This window comes from Carassius auratus, chromosome 14 (genome assembly GCF_003368295.1).
Source record: "Carassius auratus strain Wakin chromosome 14, ASM336829v1, whole genome shotgun sequence".
Taxonomy (NCBI): Eukaryota; Metazoa; Chordata; class Actinopteri; order Cypriniformes; family Cyprinidae; genus Carassius; species Carassius auratus.
In genome coordinates, this window is record NC_039256.1 from 23596597 (window position 1) to 23615471 (window position 18875).

The 18875-nt window shown below is 36.5% G+C and overlaps 1 protein-coding gene across 2 annotated transcripts in view; it reads left to right on the forward strand.

The window, feature by feature from the left end:
• macrod1 (mono-ADP ribosylhydrolase 1) overlaps positions 1–18875 on the forward strand; it is a 55942-nt gene that overhangs the window by 30801 nt on the left and 6266 nt on the right. The window contains exons 4-6 of one of the 2 annotated variants that reach the window (XM_026280792.1): positions 5672–5701; positions 10985–11101; positions 17168–17289. In XM_026280792.1, coding sequence (XP_026136577.1) covers positions 5672–5701; positions 10985–11101; positions 17168–17289 — 269 coding nt within the window. The remainder of the gene's footprint in view (positions 1–5671; positions 5702–10984; positions 11102–17167; positions 17290–18875) is intronic. The other variant, XM_026280793.1, reaches the window with a different exon arrangement.

The following is an 18875-nucleotide window of genomic DNA, read 5'->3' on the forward strand; positions in this document are numbered from 1 at the left end:
TATATATATATATATACACACATACACACACACACACACACACACACGTGTGTGTAGCCATGTTATATAGGCTATATGTAAATTAAAATATGACTATATTCTATGAACATTCATTTTTATTAAATATTTATAATTAAAACCTTATGGGTAAAGTTAAAGTCATTTTCACCACATCTGACACAGATATGATAATGGATTTTCACCAGGTATTAAACTCCAAGCATTTTCTTTAGCTGGCGTTTTGGTGCTTGATCATTCACATACATAAACCATTTAACCTGGTATTTCTAAATAAAATGGCCAGCCTGGTTTCTCAAATAATTTTATTCACTTCGCTTCCAGAGTATTGTGAATGTATATAATTTGTGGAATGTGTACTTTTTCATTGAGACTTTGATTCACCTTTTGTATAATGTGATTCTGTGCAGCATCATCAGTGTTGTTTTTTGTGGTTTTGTCATATTATATTTTAATGCATGGTATGCAGTTTGCTGCTAGGGCCTCGCTCTAGGACTGCATGTGACTGTGAGGCAGTGTGCATGTCCTGGGCTATCAGCGCACTGAACTGTAAGTAGGATTGACTTTGACTTGCATGTAATTGTAGCCCTGCATAGAGTAAATAAAATGTTTCTGAAGCTGTCCTTCTGAGAGGATGTTTGTGTAATGTACAGTAGGCTACATGTGTGTTTGTGTGTTTATGAATGCAATGGTTCGCACAAGCCAAGGTGTCTGCAGGGTTCTGGAGTGTCAGACATTAAGGACATCTGTTCAGAAATACACACGATGTCTCTCTCACTGGTTTCACCCCCTCTCCCTGGTGGCAGGCTATTTCAGAAACACAGACTTCCGTTCCACACACTTGACCATCACCTTTTCTGAATACCCATGCTTGTTGTATTTGTGTGACTAATAAATGGGTACAGTAAATACTTATTCCTTGTAAATACTTAGTTTTTATAGGGCTGTTGATTTGACATGTTAATTTGGTGAGATTAACTAGGAAAAAAATATGCATTAAAATTATTTAATGCATTGAAGACACCCCACCCCAGACCAGACCGGTTTGTCATTATTGTACATGGCAGACAGTTTTTAAAAAACACGATTCATGAAACGACTGACTGCATAAGGTAGCCTATGCAGTTAAATGCCCATAATATTCAATATGTGAGGGCCAAAAAATGCACCTGGATGGGTTTTTTGACTTATATTTATATCATATGATACACAATATCACACGAGTAAGTGTGTGGTTTATTTTGTTGTCTCAAATGTATATTGTAAAAGTGATATTGTACAAACAAGAAGTTAATATTGTGTTTAATTTTAGGCACAGTATTGTCTGTTTTGCTCAATGAAAACCCATGTTTATTATATGGAACATTTGAATCAAGTATTTCTTTCTAAACCTTCTTTTTGCAATGTTTGTTAACTGCTTTTCTTAACTAACACAATGATTTTAAATTATCTTTTAGGGGGTAGTTTCACAGCAAAAAATTGATGTGCGATTCATTTTTGAATAATTTAATTGGCATATCATGCCATTAATTAGAAGAAAATTATAATCACAGACAGCCATATTAGCTTTCATAAGTACTTATGCTTTTTATTCTTTTCACTTATTTTAAGCCATTAATATAAAAAAACAAATGTTGTTTAGTTATGTATAAACCCTTTTTTCATAAAAAAAGAAAAATGAGAGCTAGAACTTTTCTGTCAGCTCCTCTAATTAATGCATTTATTATAAAAAGCAAAAAACCCACTCTCAATTGCTCTCTGTCTTGTGTATTATGATGCAAACTCATGCTGTGCTGTTTTCTTAACCCCTTACTAGTAACCCCCCTTTTTTGGCATGGAGACAGAAATGACATACCCAAAATAAAAAGGTTTTTGCTCATGATTCTTTCTGACTAGATACATATTCAACATATGTTCACAAAGCTGACACTTTAAAGTTTACTGTTCAGGAATCAGAATCACTCAGACTGTTATGATAATAGAGATATATAAGCTCAAACATAAAAATAAAAATATTAAAAACATATGTTTTAAATGTATTTAAAAAATTGTTGATGTAGGAAATGAGTTTGAAAACACAGTGTAGCTAAGGCCACAAGTCTTCCAAGACTTCATAAAAAATGTCATAATCGAATCTGTAAAACTGTGAATTTTATGAAATATTTTCTAAGGCCATGTCATGTGTGTTTTTAGAGAAGGCTAATCAGATTGATTTATGGCCCTTGTCATCTCTGTAAGATCTCACATGTAAACACTGATGTGTGTTTTATATGTGTGTTTGGCTGTGAAAACTGCCCGTTTCATGATTGTATTGTTCTCACCAAACGAGTCTTTCACACCTCCGCCAGGTACGACACATTATCCGCATTATTCTTTTATCATTATTCTTTTGTTTTTATTCCACCTTTATTAGCATTGATTGTGGTTTTTCAGGCTTTACAAAGCAACAAAGCAGCAATCTCACTTCAGTCTCTCTTTGCATTTAGCCCTTATTTATCAAAAGTCTTACTAAAAATACAACAAAACATTTTCTTACGACCTTACGTGAATTATTGAGACAAAAATGCATTATGAAGAAGAAAAGCACCTGCTATTAGTAGCATTGTAGCTAACGTTAGCATCTAGCTACAGCAGACAATTTATGAAATTATTAACACACTTTTACTAAAAACTCACTTTAAACCCCGATCGAGTGTTTATAATAACTTCCTTTAGCGACCAGGGATGGAATTTGGTCGTTTACTGTTGTAAAAATATGTTATTTGTAGCCTTTTTCATCGCTGCACAAGTTAGCATTTCCCATGTACATTTTCGATTTTTTTTATTAAAACGCCCCAGATCTCAAGAAATTCTCATACCAAGCTTTACTATCGTAATCGCGGGTTTATTATTTGGATATTTCGTGTGTACAGAGGTGTTTCAGTGTTGTTTTGGCCAGATAACTACCAGGAAGTGTGCAGGAAGCATGTGACACGATGTGGCGGTGTCCATATATGACACTGTAAGATTGACATTTGGCAAGGCCCAATCAGAGTCTGAGTCACACACCGCACGAGCTGACACCACTGCGCACACACAGATCGCTGGGAGAGACTGTTTATCATCAGATCGCGTAAATCCGTGGAAAATGAATAGAAATGACGATTCTGTCTGAAGAAATATGAAGTAAACATCAGTAAATATATCCATATATCTCCGCAGATATGCATCTTTGGTCTATAAATCCTTATTGACGCTGTTCAGTGAGTCTATGTGAACACAAATAAACCGCTGCTGACCTGACTGAATATTAGTTAGTGATTAATTTCTATTAAAAATGTGGCATAATACGGATTTATTATTTTGCACTTCTGACATAAATCACTAAATATCTGTCACTGCAACAATGTTTTATCAAAATATTGGTCAAATATCGAAACTAGAGTCTTTAAACTTTCAATTGATGCACAGTTTGTCCAGATGAAGTAAGACCGTGATGTTTAATGTGCTGTGAAAGTGAAACAATAATAAACTGGGGCCGTCGGCGATGTTCGCACTTAAAGGGGTTAAAAACATTTTTCTCTTTTGTTCTTTTCATATTTTCATTTAGTGTTTCCATACCTGTGTTGTTGCACATTCTTGATCACTCTGTACCTCCCAGCTTTTATCCCTCGCTTTCTCTGTCTGCCTCTCCTCCACGTCCGTCCCTCCTCTCACCCCAACCTTCTGTTGAACTTTTTTTTTGTTTCTCAGCTATTGGTCCTTTTGTTTTTCTTTTTTCTAATCCCTCTCTGTGATCCTAATCCGCCCGTAAACTCTCATCATTGGCGTATATTGCATCTTGCTGTGTGCTTTGCTGTGTGGCGCTGAATTGACACTAAGAATCATCACCCTATTTTTGTTTATAATCCCAACCTCGGTTATTATTGGACATTGTTTTTATTGCAGATCAATTTCATCCTGCCTGAAAGGAATTGTTACAGTTCTGAATAAGAAGATAGCATTTTGTGAACACATTCCCGCACAGTCTCATGATGTCAGTATGCTTCACAGAGGTGTGTGTGTGTGTGTGTGTGTGTGTGTGTGTGAGAGAGAGAGAGAGAACATCATCATCTCTATGATACTACTGTCACCCTTCCCCTGGGTAAGACACTGCACACAGGGTTTAAGCAGATGGCAAATCTCTCTCCCTGGGGTATCATCAACTTACAGCCTTCGCTCATTCTCTCATACTGTTTTGCTCTCTGTCCTTCCTCGTGCATATCTGATCCCTTTTTCTTCTCACTATTAGTTTTTTTTTCTGACAGACAGGAGAGAAAGGGACAACCACATGCAAATTACATCTTTCTGACTCTGTCTCTCTTTTCTCTGTTTTCTCGTCTGTCTCCTTCTCTCCTATTTGCCCTCCCTGTGTAATTAACTAGGTTTCAGTAACAAACCTTTGGGCTTTGGGGTTGCTATGGTTACCTCTCTCTCCATACTGTTTTCTGTTTGTCAGTCTATCTCTGTTGCTAAATTGTGCATGTGTGTTTTTGTCCTTTTTTCAGTGGCTGTATGTCTGTTCAGTTAAAAAAAAAATGTGTTTGTCTGGGCTTACATTAACTCCATCTGGTAAATTATTTGTTGGCTCATAAGCTTGTCACTTATCATGTGGTTTAATGTCCGTGTGCAGAGGTGTAATGAATTTTAAATGGGGAAAAATAATCAGCAATCTTATTGCTCATTTGTGTTTTAACTCCACTGTCTGATCATGAAACAATGTTGCTTCAGTGCTGCTTAGTTGTGCAACCAGCCTCGCACTTGAACTCAAATGCTCAGCCCTGTTTGATGTGAACAGATGCAATTTTTTGTCAATCTTTTTTTATTGAAATTAATACTAATAGACAAAAACTATATGTATTTATTGTCTATTATTTAGGTCTTGTAATGAAAAAGCAGCTCTGTATCCACACGTTTAATTTGTAAAATCTGATAAAGGCTTTCATTTCACCTGTGACTCTGGTTCAAGACCCTGCTTTATACTGAATTGATGGAAATGTCAATTAGCTCTTTGGTTAACCAGGTTTACGGCTGCGTTTTGCTTCATTTACTAAGCAAGCAGAAAACTAAGGCATCTATACAGTCTGACAAAGGAGCTTAACATTTGAAAGGGTCATATAATGAGAAATTTTTATGTATGTATTTAATATCATTTATATCATAATATATTATATGAAAAGTCTATATACACCACCTTTCTATTTGGGGCTAGGGAGATTTTTTATTTTTGTCTAATACATATTTTTTGTTTGCAAGGACACATTTTTCAGAAGTCACAGTGAATATGTTTAATTGATGATAATAAGAAATATTACTTGAGCACCAAATTATCTTTGCCACTACAGGAAGTCACAATAGTTTTTAAGCAATTTTTTTAATTAATTGATGATAGTGAGCGTAAGAACCTTTTATAAAAAAACATTTTAAAAAATCTTACTTTTTTGAACCGTTATGTATTAATATTGAGTTGAAGTCTTTTAACTAATTCTCATCCTTGACCTTCTCCCCTCGGATTGAATTTGTATTTTCAGTCACCAGTAAGGCATTCAATTGGTTTTAAGTCACTGTTTTTCTTGCTGTAATGTCTCTGATAATCTGCCCTGAAGAGTCTTCTGTTTTGTTTTTGTCGTTTCAGCTAACAAGACACTTCTGGGTGGAGGAGGAGGTGAGTCAATCCCCCCCCCTTTTTTTTCGGAGTCTGAATGAGACAAATCTAGACACAGCTCAAGAGGGAAAAGACATTAGAGGAGAGAAGCATCGGAGAAGTGAGAGGAATTAGAAGGTGAAAGAGAGCAAGTGAGAATCAGCAGGTGGAAACAAAGGTGAGAGAATGAGAACGTATGTGAGATGGGAGCTGTTGTCAACCTGAGGCTTTGCACTTTTCTGAATCTCTGATAGCCCCGTGAGTGAGAACAGAGGCGCTATTCGAGGAGCAAAAGAGCGATTAGAGACCCAGTGAGATGAAATGAGCGCTAAACTCTGATAGAGCGGCCCTTCCCTCCCAACACACACACACACACACACATGCCCACAAACACTGACAAGAGAAAAACAATTCATCAGCAGATTCTGAATAAAACGGCGGAATTAAAGAGAGACTGAGCTTTTTCGAAACCGTTTGCTCGCTGTGATGTATTAAAAAGTACTTTGATCTGACAAGACGGTAGATCTTCTCAGAAATACAGTAAAGCCTTCAGATTTCACCCATCTATCTGTACATACACATATTCATCAAACAGTGAGCTTCTTTGGCATTGCAGCTGCATGAACCGTTAAATCTAATATTTAAAGGTCAGAAAAGGTATCAAGCTGCCATGGTGTTTTGGATATGCTACTATGGTAATTCTATCTATTTTTGAACATGTTTCATGATAGTATTGTAGTATTGTTTGTAAGAACAAACAGGGCAATACTGACATTGTTAGACATCCAACATATAAACTACAGCCCAGCAAATAAGTCGTTTGCTCCTGAGGATCCGTAACTACAGACTGCAATTATCTCAGATTGCACTTTTAGTCATTAGTTACAGGCCTGTAATGTTCCTGCTCTCAAGAGATTCGAAATAACGAGTGTGTTACATGTAACAACTGTTTCCCCGAAGATTGTGCACAGTGTGAAATCACCTTTAAACTGAAATAGCAACAGTAGCTATCTCATATCGGCACACCTGGCTTCACCAGACTAGCTGCTAAACCATCTTGACAGTATTATGGAAATAATTCACATAAAAATGAAAATTCTCTCATCACATCCTTCCAAAAGTGTATTCATTTCTTTCTTGTGTAGAACAGAAAAGAAGATATTTGGGGGAAAAAACTGATTTGATTTTGAAAATCATATCTTGTTTGTACCCCAGTGCCCGTCCAAATATCTTCCTTTGTGTTCCAAAAAAAGAGAGATAGACATATGTGTTGGAAAAACATGAGCATAAGTAAATGATGACAGAATTTTAATCTTTTGGTGAACTATTTAGGACAGCATTAAAAAAAAAAAAAAGCTTCTTTTGAATGTCTGTTCCTAATTGGCAAATGATGGCATTCTATGCAACCTCTTTCTTCTCACATAAATAAAATATGGTAATATGTGATAAATAAATGAACATAAGCTAATACTTTGAGTTTAAATGATTGTATTTATTTTATTTTGTAGCGAGAAAATGTACAGTCATTATCACAAAGTAAAGATTCTAGCAAATTAGGTAAATTGTGAACCATTTAAAAGTAAACTGCAATATTTTTTTACATAAACAGAATAGCTGTCACATGTGAAACTATAAATAAAAGTTTGAAGTCAAGAGATGCTTTTAAGAAATCAATTCATTCAGAAAGGATGCATTAATTTGATCACAGGGTGACAGTAAATACATTTATCTTATTAGAAATGTTTTATTTCAAATAAACATTAATAATAAGAAATGTTTCTTGGGAAGCAAATCAGCATTTCAGACTGATTTCTGAAGGATCATGTTACACTGAAAATGGAAAATTGCATTTTAAAATAAATTGTGTATATATCTTAACACTGTTTTTATTGTATATTGATCACATAAGTGCTGCATTTGTGAGCCTAAGGCACTTCTTTAAAAAAAAAAATGACCCACTCCAAACTTTTGAATGGAAATGGCAGTGTGCATACTCTGTCTGTGTGAGAGGTGTGTGTGCATTTTGAAAGTGCATTGCAAGATCTAACAAATGTAATTTACTATAGTAGAGTGCTATGCAGATGAACAGAAATGTCCAACTGTTGACTCAGTATTTGTGCGTATGCATGTGTGTGTTGATTGTAAGTGTGTGCCGCTCTTGCTCTCTGCCCGTGTTAAGTGCCTGCCCGTTAGCTAATCAATACCAGTGATAAATCTGCACTTGAGAATCCTACTCATCAGAACCACGTCCCTCACACACAAACACAAATTCAGAAGTGAGCACTGCTGTATATTGACCTGTTTTTTCTTATGCAGTTCCTCAAACACACATGGCAAATGGGATTGATTTAGGCCTGACCTTCACCTCCCTCGTTTTAAACCTCACTGTCAGTTCGTGCCTCTGCATGTCTTCCATCTCCCTTTCGCTCTCTCTGTTTTACTCCGCACCCATCCTTCTGTCTCCCTGCCCTACACTATCACCTCTTCTCCTCACTCCCTTACACTCCAACACCTCTTTTCTCTCTATTTCTGTCGCCAATACGCATACACATCGGGTTCCTTGCACTCACACTCGCACACCCTCCCTCTCTTTTTGTTGGCTCCGCTCCTGAGGTTTGTTAAGGCAAACCTGGGTGATAATTAGGCAGGGACAAACTATACATCAGGGATGACACAGCCTCAGAGCATTGCATGCAGAGAGAGAGATGAGGGGTTAGTCTCTGCCTGTTGGTGTTTAAAGCAGGAAAAGCACTGAGAGGGCAAAAACAAGAGGATGTGTTTAAAACAACAGAGGACAGAATAAAGAAAAAAAATGGATGAGTTAGGATGTGTTGTATAGTAATATATAGTTTGTTTTGAAAAAGGAAAAAGCTAGTTAACTGTAGCTCCATCTATTCTGAGTCAACATTTTTGATGCACTGTAAAAATCAGTTTATTAAGTATTTTGGTCTTATTTTTTTTTTTTATAATCTAAGATCTTAAATTATCTTTTATTTTTATTACCTCGCTGGCAAATTGTTCAAAGTGTAAACCTCACTAAATTTATTTTATTTATGCTTAAGACAAGAAGAACCCGACTATTTACCATTGACATCAGAAAACTAAGCTTCATTCAAGATGTATTCTTTAATAGATGTATTCTTCACCAAACAATTATACAATAATCTGATAATATAATATGATGATGTGTATGGTAAATATTTCGGAGAATGTCTACTATTTTTTTTTCTTACTGTGTTGTCTTTTTTTTAATACATAAATATCAGTTTAGTGGGGTTTATGCTGTAATTTGACTATGGGGTTTGGAATTTGTATTTAATATTCTCTAAAACCTGTTATTGTCTTATTACCTTATTGTAAGTCTTATCACAGAAGCAAAAGCCTCTAAATCCTCTAAATCCAATCTGAAATTTTCATCTAAAATTAGGATTTTTATCAGGCTCCTATATTTATGTTCAGTTATTTTACATTAATAGCCTGGAAAAGGATAAATTAAAGATCAATGACTCAACCTAAGCATAGGAGCCTGAAAAAAAATCCTAAATTTAGGTGAAAATTTCAGATGGCACTAAGATGGCACTCTTCATATATATATATATATATATATATATATATATATATATATATATATATATATATATATATATATATATATATATATATATATATATATATATATATATAGTTTCTATAAACTTTGCTGTGTATGAGAAACATGGAAAATGAAAGTGAATATGGTTGGAAGAAAAAGAGGCTGTGAGCGAGTGAGTGAAGAAAATAATTCATGCTGGATTTTCTGCGTTCATGGTCCAATGGATCATATTTGGAAATGGCACATATAACTATAGGCGATCAAAATTTTCTGTTTATTACAGTGGGAGACATCAGTCCTGATGCTCAGAGCTGAGAGAGCTCCAGATTGTATGAAAGGACACAGTGACATTAGAGTCTCTTTGGGGGTTTTGTTTGTGGTGTAATACTGTATTTTGGCATATGGCTGCTTTTTAAATCTTCTTCGAGTCTGTTTGTGAGATTTCTTTGCCCTGTTGTTAGAAACCTGGAAAGCCACACATGGATAAGTATTGATTGATTGTTTCATTTTTTTTTGAGTGAGAATGTGTGTGTTCTGTCCTCCACTTGGCACTGAGTGGAATGTTGGTATTCTGGTCGAAAACCCAGAGCGCCGGGCGAGTGTTTAGAGAGAGATAGTGCTTTGGTGTCGAGGGATTTGTGACACTGGCAAGCAGATGTGCCAGATCCAATCAAATGCTCTTACTTATGGCTGCCATGGTGACCAGCTCAGCCAATAAAAGGGTGTGTTTCAATAACACCTGTTAGTGCCGCTCATTCCAGGCCAAGCTGATTTAATGGGAAATTGAGAACAATTGTTAACAAATGCTTTTGTATGCAGATGTGGTTAGATGTTGCGTGGGGTTGCATGTAAGGAGCACATGTGAATGAAGACTGAAAAAAAGCTGTGCATGCAATATAGGAAAATATTATATGTTTTTTCCGTGTCATCAACCCCTTGTCAAGTAAGCAAGAAGCCAATTAGCACCTGCTAACAAGATGTCTGTGTAATATAAAAAGTGTGTGTGCATGCATGTTGCAATTACACAGGAAGGCAAACTATTCCCAACAGGCGTACCTCGTCACCACATTCGCATCTTTTCCCTTATTCCTTCCTCTCATCCTCCATTCCTCCGCTCCAAAGCCCCGAGTACAACTTCCCTCCATCTGTCCCTCCGTCTCTCTCTGTTATTTTCCTCCACTTCACTCTCTCTGTGGTGTTTCTCGGTATATTTTCCCTATATTTCTATCTTTTTATCACTATATCTCTCACTTCTGCAGATTCTGAGCACATATCAGCAAAAGTGCCAGGGTGCTGAAAACAAGCTCAAGTAAAACTGTTATGGCCATCAAATTGCTGCCCTCAGTGCTATGAGAAATCTGATTTTTTTTTTTGTGTCCTCAAATTATAAATAAAAAAACAAAAAAAACATCAGCATTACAGTGTTTCTCTAGGGGAGAGTGGGTAAGATGCGTCACCATCTCGCCCCCACCTTAATCTAGTGAAACTATATATATATATATATATATATATATATATATATATATATATATATATATATATATATATAGTAATTAGGAAACTTCCATAGGCAGAAAGCATTTTTATAATTAAAAAATAAATATTTACTGCATTTTTATGCATGTTTTCTGGGTGCAAATTTCTCCCCAAGATATGGTTAAGTACACACATACATACATATAACATATAATAACATATTTTCACATTTTCAGTGGATGGTGCCATTCATCGTGGGGCTGGTCCTCTGCTGAGGAAGGAATGTGCCACCCTGAACGGCTGTGAAACGGGGGAGGCCAAAATCACCGGAGCCTACGGTCTGCCTGCAAAATGTGAGTCGCTCATGAAACACACCAATCATCATACAAATGGCATATAAACATCAGTCTGAAATGTTTTGAGCTCTGTAATGTCGGATGATGAATTCAGAATCATTTGGTAGAATTAAACCTGAGCATCTTTTTCCGGTACGCTGGATGGATAAGGCGAAGAGCAAACCTTGCCTGTGTTTACGCTCGATCGCTTCAAAGTCAGCACCATACTTCTGTAGAAACTAAATTACACTTGATAAATGTCATAAAGTAAATTTTTTTGCATGGTTTTTCATTTCCCGTCTTATGATTGTAAGCAGGTGTTGTGCCACCTCTCTAGTGAAATGTCAAACGGTTGCGTACATGTTGCACGCTGCTATATGAATAAATGAATAAACCATCAACACAAACCTTTTTGCCTATCATTCTCCCTCCCTCCCTCCCCCCATCCATCTCCCTCCCTCTCTTTCACTCTTCCAGAGAGTGTTCAGTAATTATGTAGTCAGACAGTGTTTACAGAAGCAAGCGCACTTTAATTTATTCGCACACTTAGCAGTAATTTCCTTGTCTAATTTATGATCCCCCCCCCACCGTACCTAGCTGTTCAGAGACAGAGATGCACACGCTGCTGATTCTCCATCCACCAACCCCCCTCCAAACAACACACACACATATACATTCACACACACGAACACACATCAGTGATTTGCCTCAAACTCTAGGCTATGCTCTTAGTCTTTAGTTGATTTTTCTCTCCAACTTTGTTTTTCTTTCTCATCTTTTCTCTTTGTACTGTACTAAGCTGTGGGAAGTAGAACAGTAAATATCAGCAGTAATTGCGGGACTGAAATTAGTTTCTGTGTCTGACTGTGTCTACCGCACACAGCTTTTATAATGACTGATCTGATTATAAGTTATGTACGAACAGGTGTTTGGGCTATTTGTGAACTGTAAAATGTAACATTTCAAAATCAAAATCTTCTGCTGATGTGGGTTTGAGTTCATTCCCCCTCTCTCTCACTAGATTTTTTCATTTTCTGAAATTTGTCTATGCAAAACTGGCTGCGACCAAATGCTTGGGTGTTCAGCCAATCTCCGAGTGTCAAGCCTGGGCTTTAAATATGACTCAGGTCGCTCCTTCAGTGCAAATCTACAGTGTTTTTTCACCCATTATGTCATCAGCCGGATTATAAATGCACCGGTCATTTGGAAATGTAATAGCAAACGTCTGCTGAACATGCTGAAAGATTTGAAATGTCAATCAAATCCATTGCAAGAACAAGTTAAGGGATAAAGGATAGTGCACCTCCAAAATTAAAATTGTCATCATTTACTCACCCTGGTGTTGTTTCAGACTCATAAATAAAAATAAAAAAACATACATTTAATCTGTTAATTATAAAAAGTGACTGCATCTCTTCACAAGACTTCGACAGTAATACTGTCAGATTCATAAGGATTAAAAATACTGTAATTAGCCAGTGACATTTTCTTTTAAGGTCCAAATCTCACTTCTAAACAAACCATTAATGACTTTTGCCTTAGTAATTGGTAATTGTATGAAATAGCTATTAGTCATGCTAATAAGCAACTAGTAACCAGAAGTGTTTCCAATCTGTCTTATGGGTTTGGGACAACACTGCAAACATTTAATCTTTAGAGTTTTTTTTAAGCCATCAAAGCTGAATTATATAACTTTTTCAGCATTTAAATTTTCTTCTATTTCTTCTAGCTCAGCTTAATATCCAGAGACAACTGTAAGTAGGTTATGCTATTCAAGGTTATTTTTCTCGAAGAATATTATGTCAACTCCCTATTGTTGTCCTACACGGCAGCACTCACTCAACCAATGGCGTGAGTTGGGGGCGGGGCTATCAGTTTGTTGAACTGGGCTTATTTGGAAACCTTGCTTTGAAAACAATGTTTGTTTTTGAAGTTCCGTTCGGTGGCACAGAAATCATAAACTTCAGCTTGAACCCAAAGTATGCGTGATTCTATTGGAAAGCATTTCTAATTACAGGCGAAAGCTCCTAAATGAAATCTGAGATTTGAGTGTTTGTATAGAGTATTGTCATGTTTTGACTGTCTGAGCTGCAGTTTGCACATGTGCTCCCACATCTGTTGCTTGTTGGATGAGGATAGGGGAGTGTATGTTTGCGTCTTACAGTAAAACAGAAGTATAGTAATAATACATCCTCTGCCCGGTTGAGGGGGTGAAGTAGAAACCCAGTGGATCTCATTGGTGTATAAAAGGTAAGAATGTGCAGCTCCCTAAGTCCACCTGTGTACCAATACAGCCTTGACTAGGGACGCAACCATACAAAACAACCACTGCTGGGTGGAGAAAGAGAAGAGTGGAGCACATTTATCAACACACACACATACACACACTCTCCCCGAGCCTTCATTTCCCTCTGTGGCCAATTAACACTAATTAAAATCCACACAGGCCAATCGAACACCCACCCTTCTCTCCTGTTATTTAACTAATCCTGTTTTCTCTCTCTCTCTCTCTCAGTCCATCTTTTGCTCATAGACTGGATGAATAACAAGGTTCAATTACTTAATTATATTTATTAAACAATCCAATGAAATACACTGGACATTTTTAATGACCTCAGATTCCAGGCTGTTATTTCGAATGCATTTTTGACCACAGCTTTCTGAAAATCACAGCCTTTTCTTGTCAAAACCGATCGGTTGAAAGCCAAGGTGAAAGGAGAGCGATCTATTGTGCGGGCCGTCGTGCTCGATCGGCCGGTGACTGCTGGTACATTGTAACTCAGCTGTCAAGCAGATTTGAATTTGAGAAGAAGGAGAGAAACACAAAAAGTGACTCAAACACCTTCAGACCTTTCAGATGATAAGCAGTTCGTCTTAGCTGGCTGCCTTTTTTAAATCGACGCACCTGCTCCCCTGCTGCACAGTGTGCACAGTGACTTTTCTCCAGGGGGTTTGGTGGGAGAGTCCAGGGCCTCCCTTTGTGCACAAGACAGGAGGCTTGGGTTTGGTCTGGATGAGTGAACAGTGAGACTTGGTAGCGGAAAGACAGACAACCTTTCACTGAGAGGAGGGAAGAGAAAGGCGAGCAGGAAGGAGGGGGGAACAAACAGAGCAGTGATTTAGAGCTTGATAATAGCAAGTTTGGAGTAGATTCATCGATACGTTATGGGTGTTGTTGTCAGGTGTTGGTGTGTAGTATGGGAGCTGCGTGGGGAGAAAGAACAGTTTTTTTTCTCAGGATCAGGAAGCTATGGAGAAATCAAATGGGTTAGAAGACAGGCTGGACGACCACATGCACACTGATGCTGTGACCCAGCATATATTCAAGTAATGAGACACAATAAGGATTGAAATGCAATACATAAACAATCTTGAAATAAATAAGTGGTGTATTTAAATATGTAAATAATAATAAATAAATGTATCATGTAAAATGAATAAGAGGCTAATACAATAATCTTTTATGTATATATTTATTTATTTAAATATTAGCATTTTATTGGGCCTTAATTAATTTTAGATACAGCTATGTATTATTCTTACAAAATGTAAATACACCATATTACTGTGAAATTTGATTTGATACTTTGACTTGGCCATGTTTAGCTACATACCTTTTTTATCAGTTATATGACATTATCAAGATTCATTTGTTCTGAAACAGTTTAACTCTTGGGTTCTTGTCATATTTTATTACCATTTTCTAAACTATAGTGAATAAACTGTGAACATGTGATAAAATTCAGATTGGTCTGAATATATTTTGGTTTGACTGTATATATAAATCACTTGTTGCAAAATAGATTATATATACTATTATAACTTATTTACATGCATAAGTGTCCATATGTATGTCAGGTTTCAATGCAAATGTTAAATAACAAATATATATATATATACATCTATGAATATGTAGTTCCTTTATTTTTAATTTTGTGTTGAAACCCTGACATACATAAGTAGTACTCTCAGACACTGTACTTTAGATAAACTTTACAACAAGTATGAAAGGTAGCATCCGATTTACAGCTTAATTTAGCCATTTCAGAAAGTATTGTTTACTTAGAAAGGCTCTGCATCTATATTATGCTACACTGTAACCCTGAACCCTGTAGAAAATGTTCATGTCTTTCCCCATAAACGCTCTGTTGTAAGTGTGCTTGTGAGGGTTTGCTTTAGAGAGCAAACAGGAGCGACAGTGGGAGAGTTGAGCAGTGCGATATCTGCACCTCCAGGTAGTTTTTTGTAGTTTGCTTTAACCTCCAGCTGCACCTGTGTCTGCGGTGATTATGTCATCCTGTCTCTCTTCCTTCTGCACCCGCTTTAGCAGATCACGCTGTGCCACAAACATGACAACACTTTGTGACACTATACTTCCAGTCAAACATATGCCCACTGTTTTCTGTTGTTTTTTCTTTCCTGTCCATTGTTTCCTTTTGCACTTCATATGCAAGTGTCTGCAAGACTTGGTGTGTTTATGTTTGTGTGTGTGTGTGTGTTTCTGTGTGAGTAATGTCTCTGCCCGACTTGATGTATGATGGTGCTTCTGGACTAAACAAACAGAGGTGGATCGATGCTGTAAACACTGCAGAGTGCAGCGGTAAATAAACGCAGCCGGACAGCATGCAGCGCAGAGAGGTGTCGGGGAGGGAAGCAGGGGGAGGATGGATGAGGGAAAGAGGAGTGGGAGTGTAACTGATGGTGGGCTGCTGGACATCCAAAGGACAACTGGGGCAAAGGGGAGAGATTGAGGACATGCCACAGATGTGACACGTAAGGACACGAGACATTGAGAGGACAGATGGATGGATGTCATGGACAGAAGGTAGACGGAAAAGGAGGATAAGGGAAACGGACACGATGTCTGCGGCTGAGCTGAGTGTCAATGGGAGGAGGAAACGGGAAATTGAGATGAGAGGGTGCAGGACTGAGACAAGTGGGGCTTTAGTAATTGAGAAACGGACAGATGGCAGAGACGGCAACGACAAACAGAAATTGCAGTTAGTGTAAATGCATTAAAGGAGAGCTAATCAAAAGTCTAGACACAATTCATAAAAGAAGTTTGTGTGACACATCAGGGGTTCTTCAGCTTTCTTTTGCTGAAGGCCTTATAAAAGCTTTTTACTGTATTATTTTTTTTTCATTTGGTGGCTTTTATGTGTAATACAATTGCAGTACAGACATTTGTTATAATGATTTAAATAATTATATTCTTTGACAGACTTAGAAAACTGATTTTCAAATAAACATTTTTGCATTTTAGAAAAAGCAAAATGTCTTGCATACAATTGATAACTAGATTAGGAAATGTAACGCTCTTGAGCTGTTTCCTATTACTCTTATTAACTCTTATTAGCTAACCATAGAATCTGCCAACAGTTCTTAGAATCTGCCATTACTACAGGTATTACCGTAAATAATGGTAACATGCCAGTAAAAAGATTGGGAAATCAATTGCGCAGTTCGAAGCTGATTCCATATGATATTACTCTTTTAGAAATATTATTTATTTTAAATAATTGTGCTAGAAGCTGGCGCTTACTATGATGAAAGATTGTACATCACTTTAGGTGTTGACAGCAGCTATCAGTAAAGCAGTTACTGCGATGAGATATTTCAGTGTTGTGAGGTAATATATCATCATATATTATCATACATCATCAGACGAAACAAGCCAAAAGACCCTTCCAATAGCAATCTGTTATTTGTGTAAGTAGGTGGCACTGTAATACAAAGGCCAAGATCTGTCAAAGCCAATATTACTGATATTGATATACTGAGACCATTATTAAATAGAAAATTTTTGCTAATTTATAGTGCTTTCACATATTAGTAAAGCATTTGTTAGCATTTAATAGACCTAAATTCTAAACAATCAATATTTGTTACATACAGAATATGCTCAGATTGCAATCTTTTAATTTAGATAAACTGAAGAAAAAAAAACTCTTTAAACAAACTTTTTAAAAATCACTTGACAAGACATACAGAGAGTACGTTAGAATTATATAACAAAATCACATATTTTTCTGATATTTTTGTATGACTTCTCTCTTTCTTTGGCTTTGTCTCTCTGTTTCACAGATGTTATTCACACCGTGGGGCCGATAGTCCACGATTCAGTGGGGGACAGAGAAGAGCAAGCACTGAGAAACTGTTATTATAACTGTCTGCACACAGCAACTAAGAACCACCTGCGGACTGTGGTGAGGGTCTCACACACTCATAACAGATTCAGACTTCACGTCTTGGCTGGGATATAGCTACTTGTATGCAATTTTAATGGCCCAACGCATACACACTGGTTGCACATAAACTCAGGTACATACAGTTAACATGTTAAACTCTCACCCTGTATCACTCACATCTCACAGCTGCATCAGAGTATGAGAATCAAAATGCCAGCAATCCAGTCATAACACAGCGCATAACTCGCACTCCACTGGTGCCCTAACAATTTTTATATGAATCTACTAAAACAGTTGAGAGCGGTTTCAGCTTTATTTCTTTCAGAGATTGATTTATTGAAGACAGGTTACTGGATGTATAAAAGATTTTAACACAGTGCACCAGCAAGGATAAAAATACACACAGGCACAGCTAAGATCTATCATTAAGTTTCTCAGGAAGGAGTGCAGCAGCATCATAATATCTTATGGGGACTTCCTGTTTATCTTTATGTAACTGGTGTTCACAAAAAAAAAAAAAAACCTTTAACCAAGTGTTATTATTAGGAATAGATCATCTAAAAATGCTCATAATTGACTCACTCATTTCCAGTGATATTTTAGCATTGTTTATATACTTTTATAGTATTTATTAGTATTTTAAATGAGCTTTTATTTGATATTTTCAGTTTTTATTAAGATTTTAGTTTTTAAGTGTTAATAATTTTAAGTGATTTTGTCATTTGATCAGTTTTTGTATTTGCTTATTAGTATGGTTGAACTGGATCATCAAATTTCAGCAGCAAAGGCATTAGTTAATAAAATGGGATTAGATACATTTGTGTTAACATTTAATTATTGCAGGTTTGCATCATTTTCTGAGTTTTTATTTAATTCATTTTGATAAATACTAAATCTTTTTTTTTTGCGAGTGAGATGAATGAATGCCTATTCAAATAAAGTCTAGAACTACATGTTCACACAGCACACACAACGCCTCTGTACTTCCCATTTATCTCTTGTCAGTCAATAAATGGAAAAACAAAGTAACTGGTGTTACTTTTTTTAAAAGTAACTTGGATATTTTTTTTGTAAATTAAAAAGTAATACTTTACTGGTTACTTGAAAAAAGTAATCTGATTACGTAACTCGGGTTACTTGTAATGCGTTACCCTCAACACTGTTTATTTCTTCTTAATTTCAATGACTGAAGTTGTAATTATCAAACACAAAATCATTTAAAACCTGCATATTTTTTTCCATCAAACACAAAAGTTGTTGTGGTAAATGTTCTGGCTGTTCTTCAGTTTACAGTGCAAGGAGGCAAGTGATAATTGAGCTCAAAATTAACTTAAAAGTATCATTACAAGTCCTCTGACAGCTCTGGAACAGAATGAAGCGAACTCAACAGTGTTATTTTGTTATTTTTACGCTCAACATCCCCCATCCTCATTCACTTTCATTGTATGGAAAAGTAGCAACCAGGACTTTCAACAATGTAGCTAAGAAGAAAGTAAGTTATTCAAGGTTTGGAAGAAAACGAAGGAGAGTAAATGACAGAAATTTCATTCCCTTAATTGATTTCAAAGTGCTATCCATACGTGCTGGGGTTTGCAAGACACAAA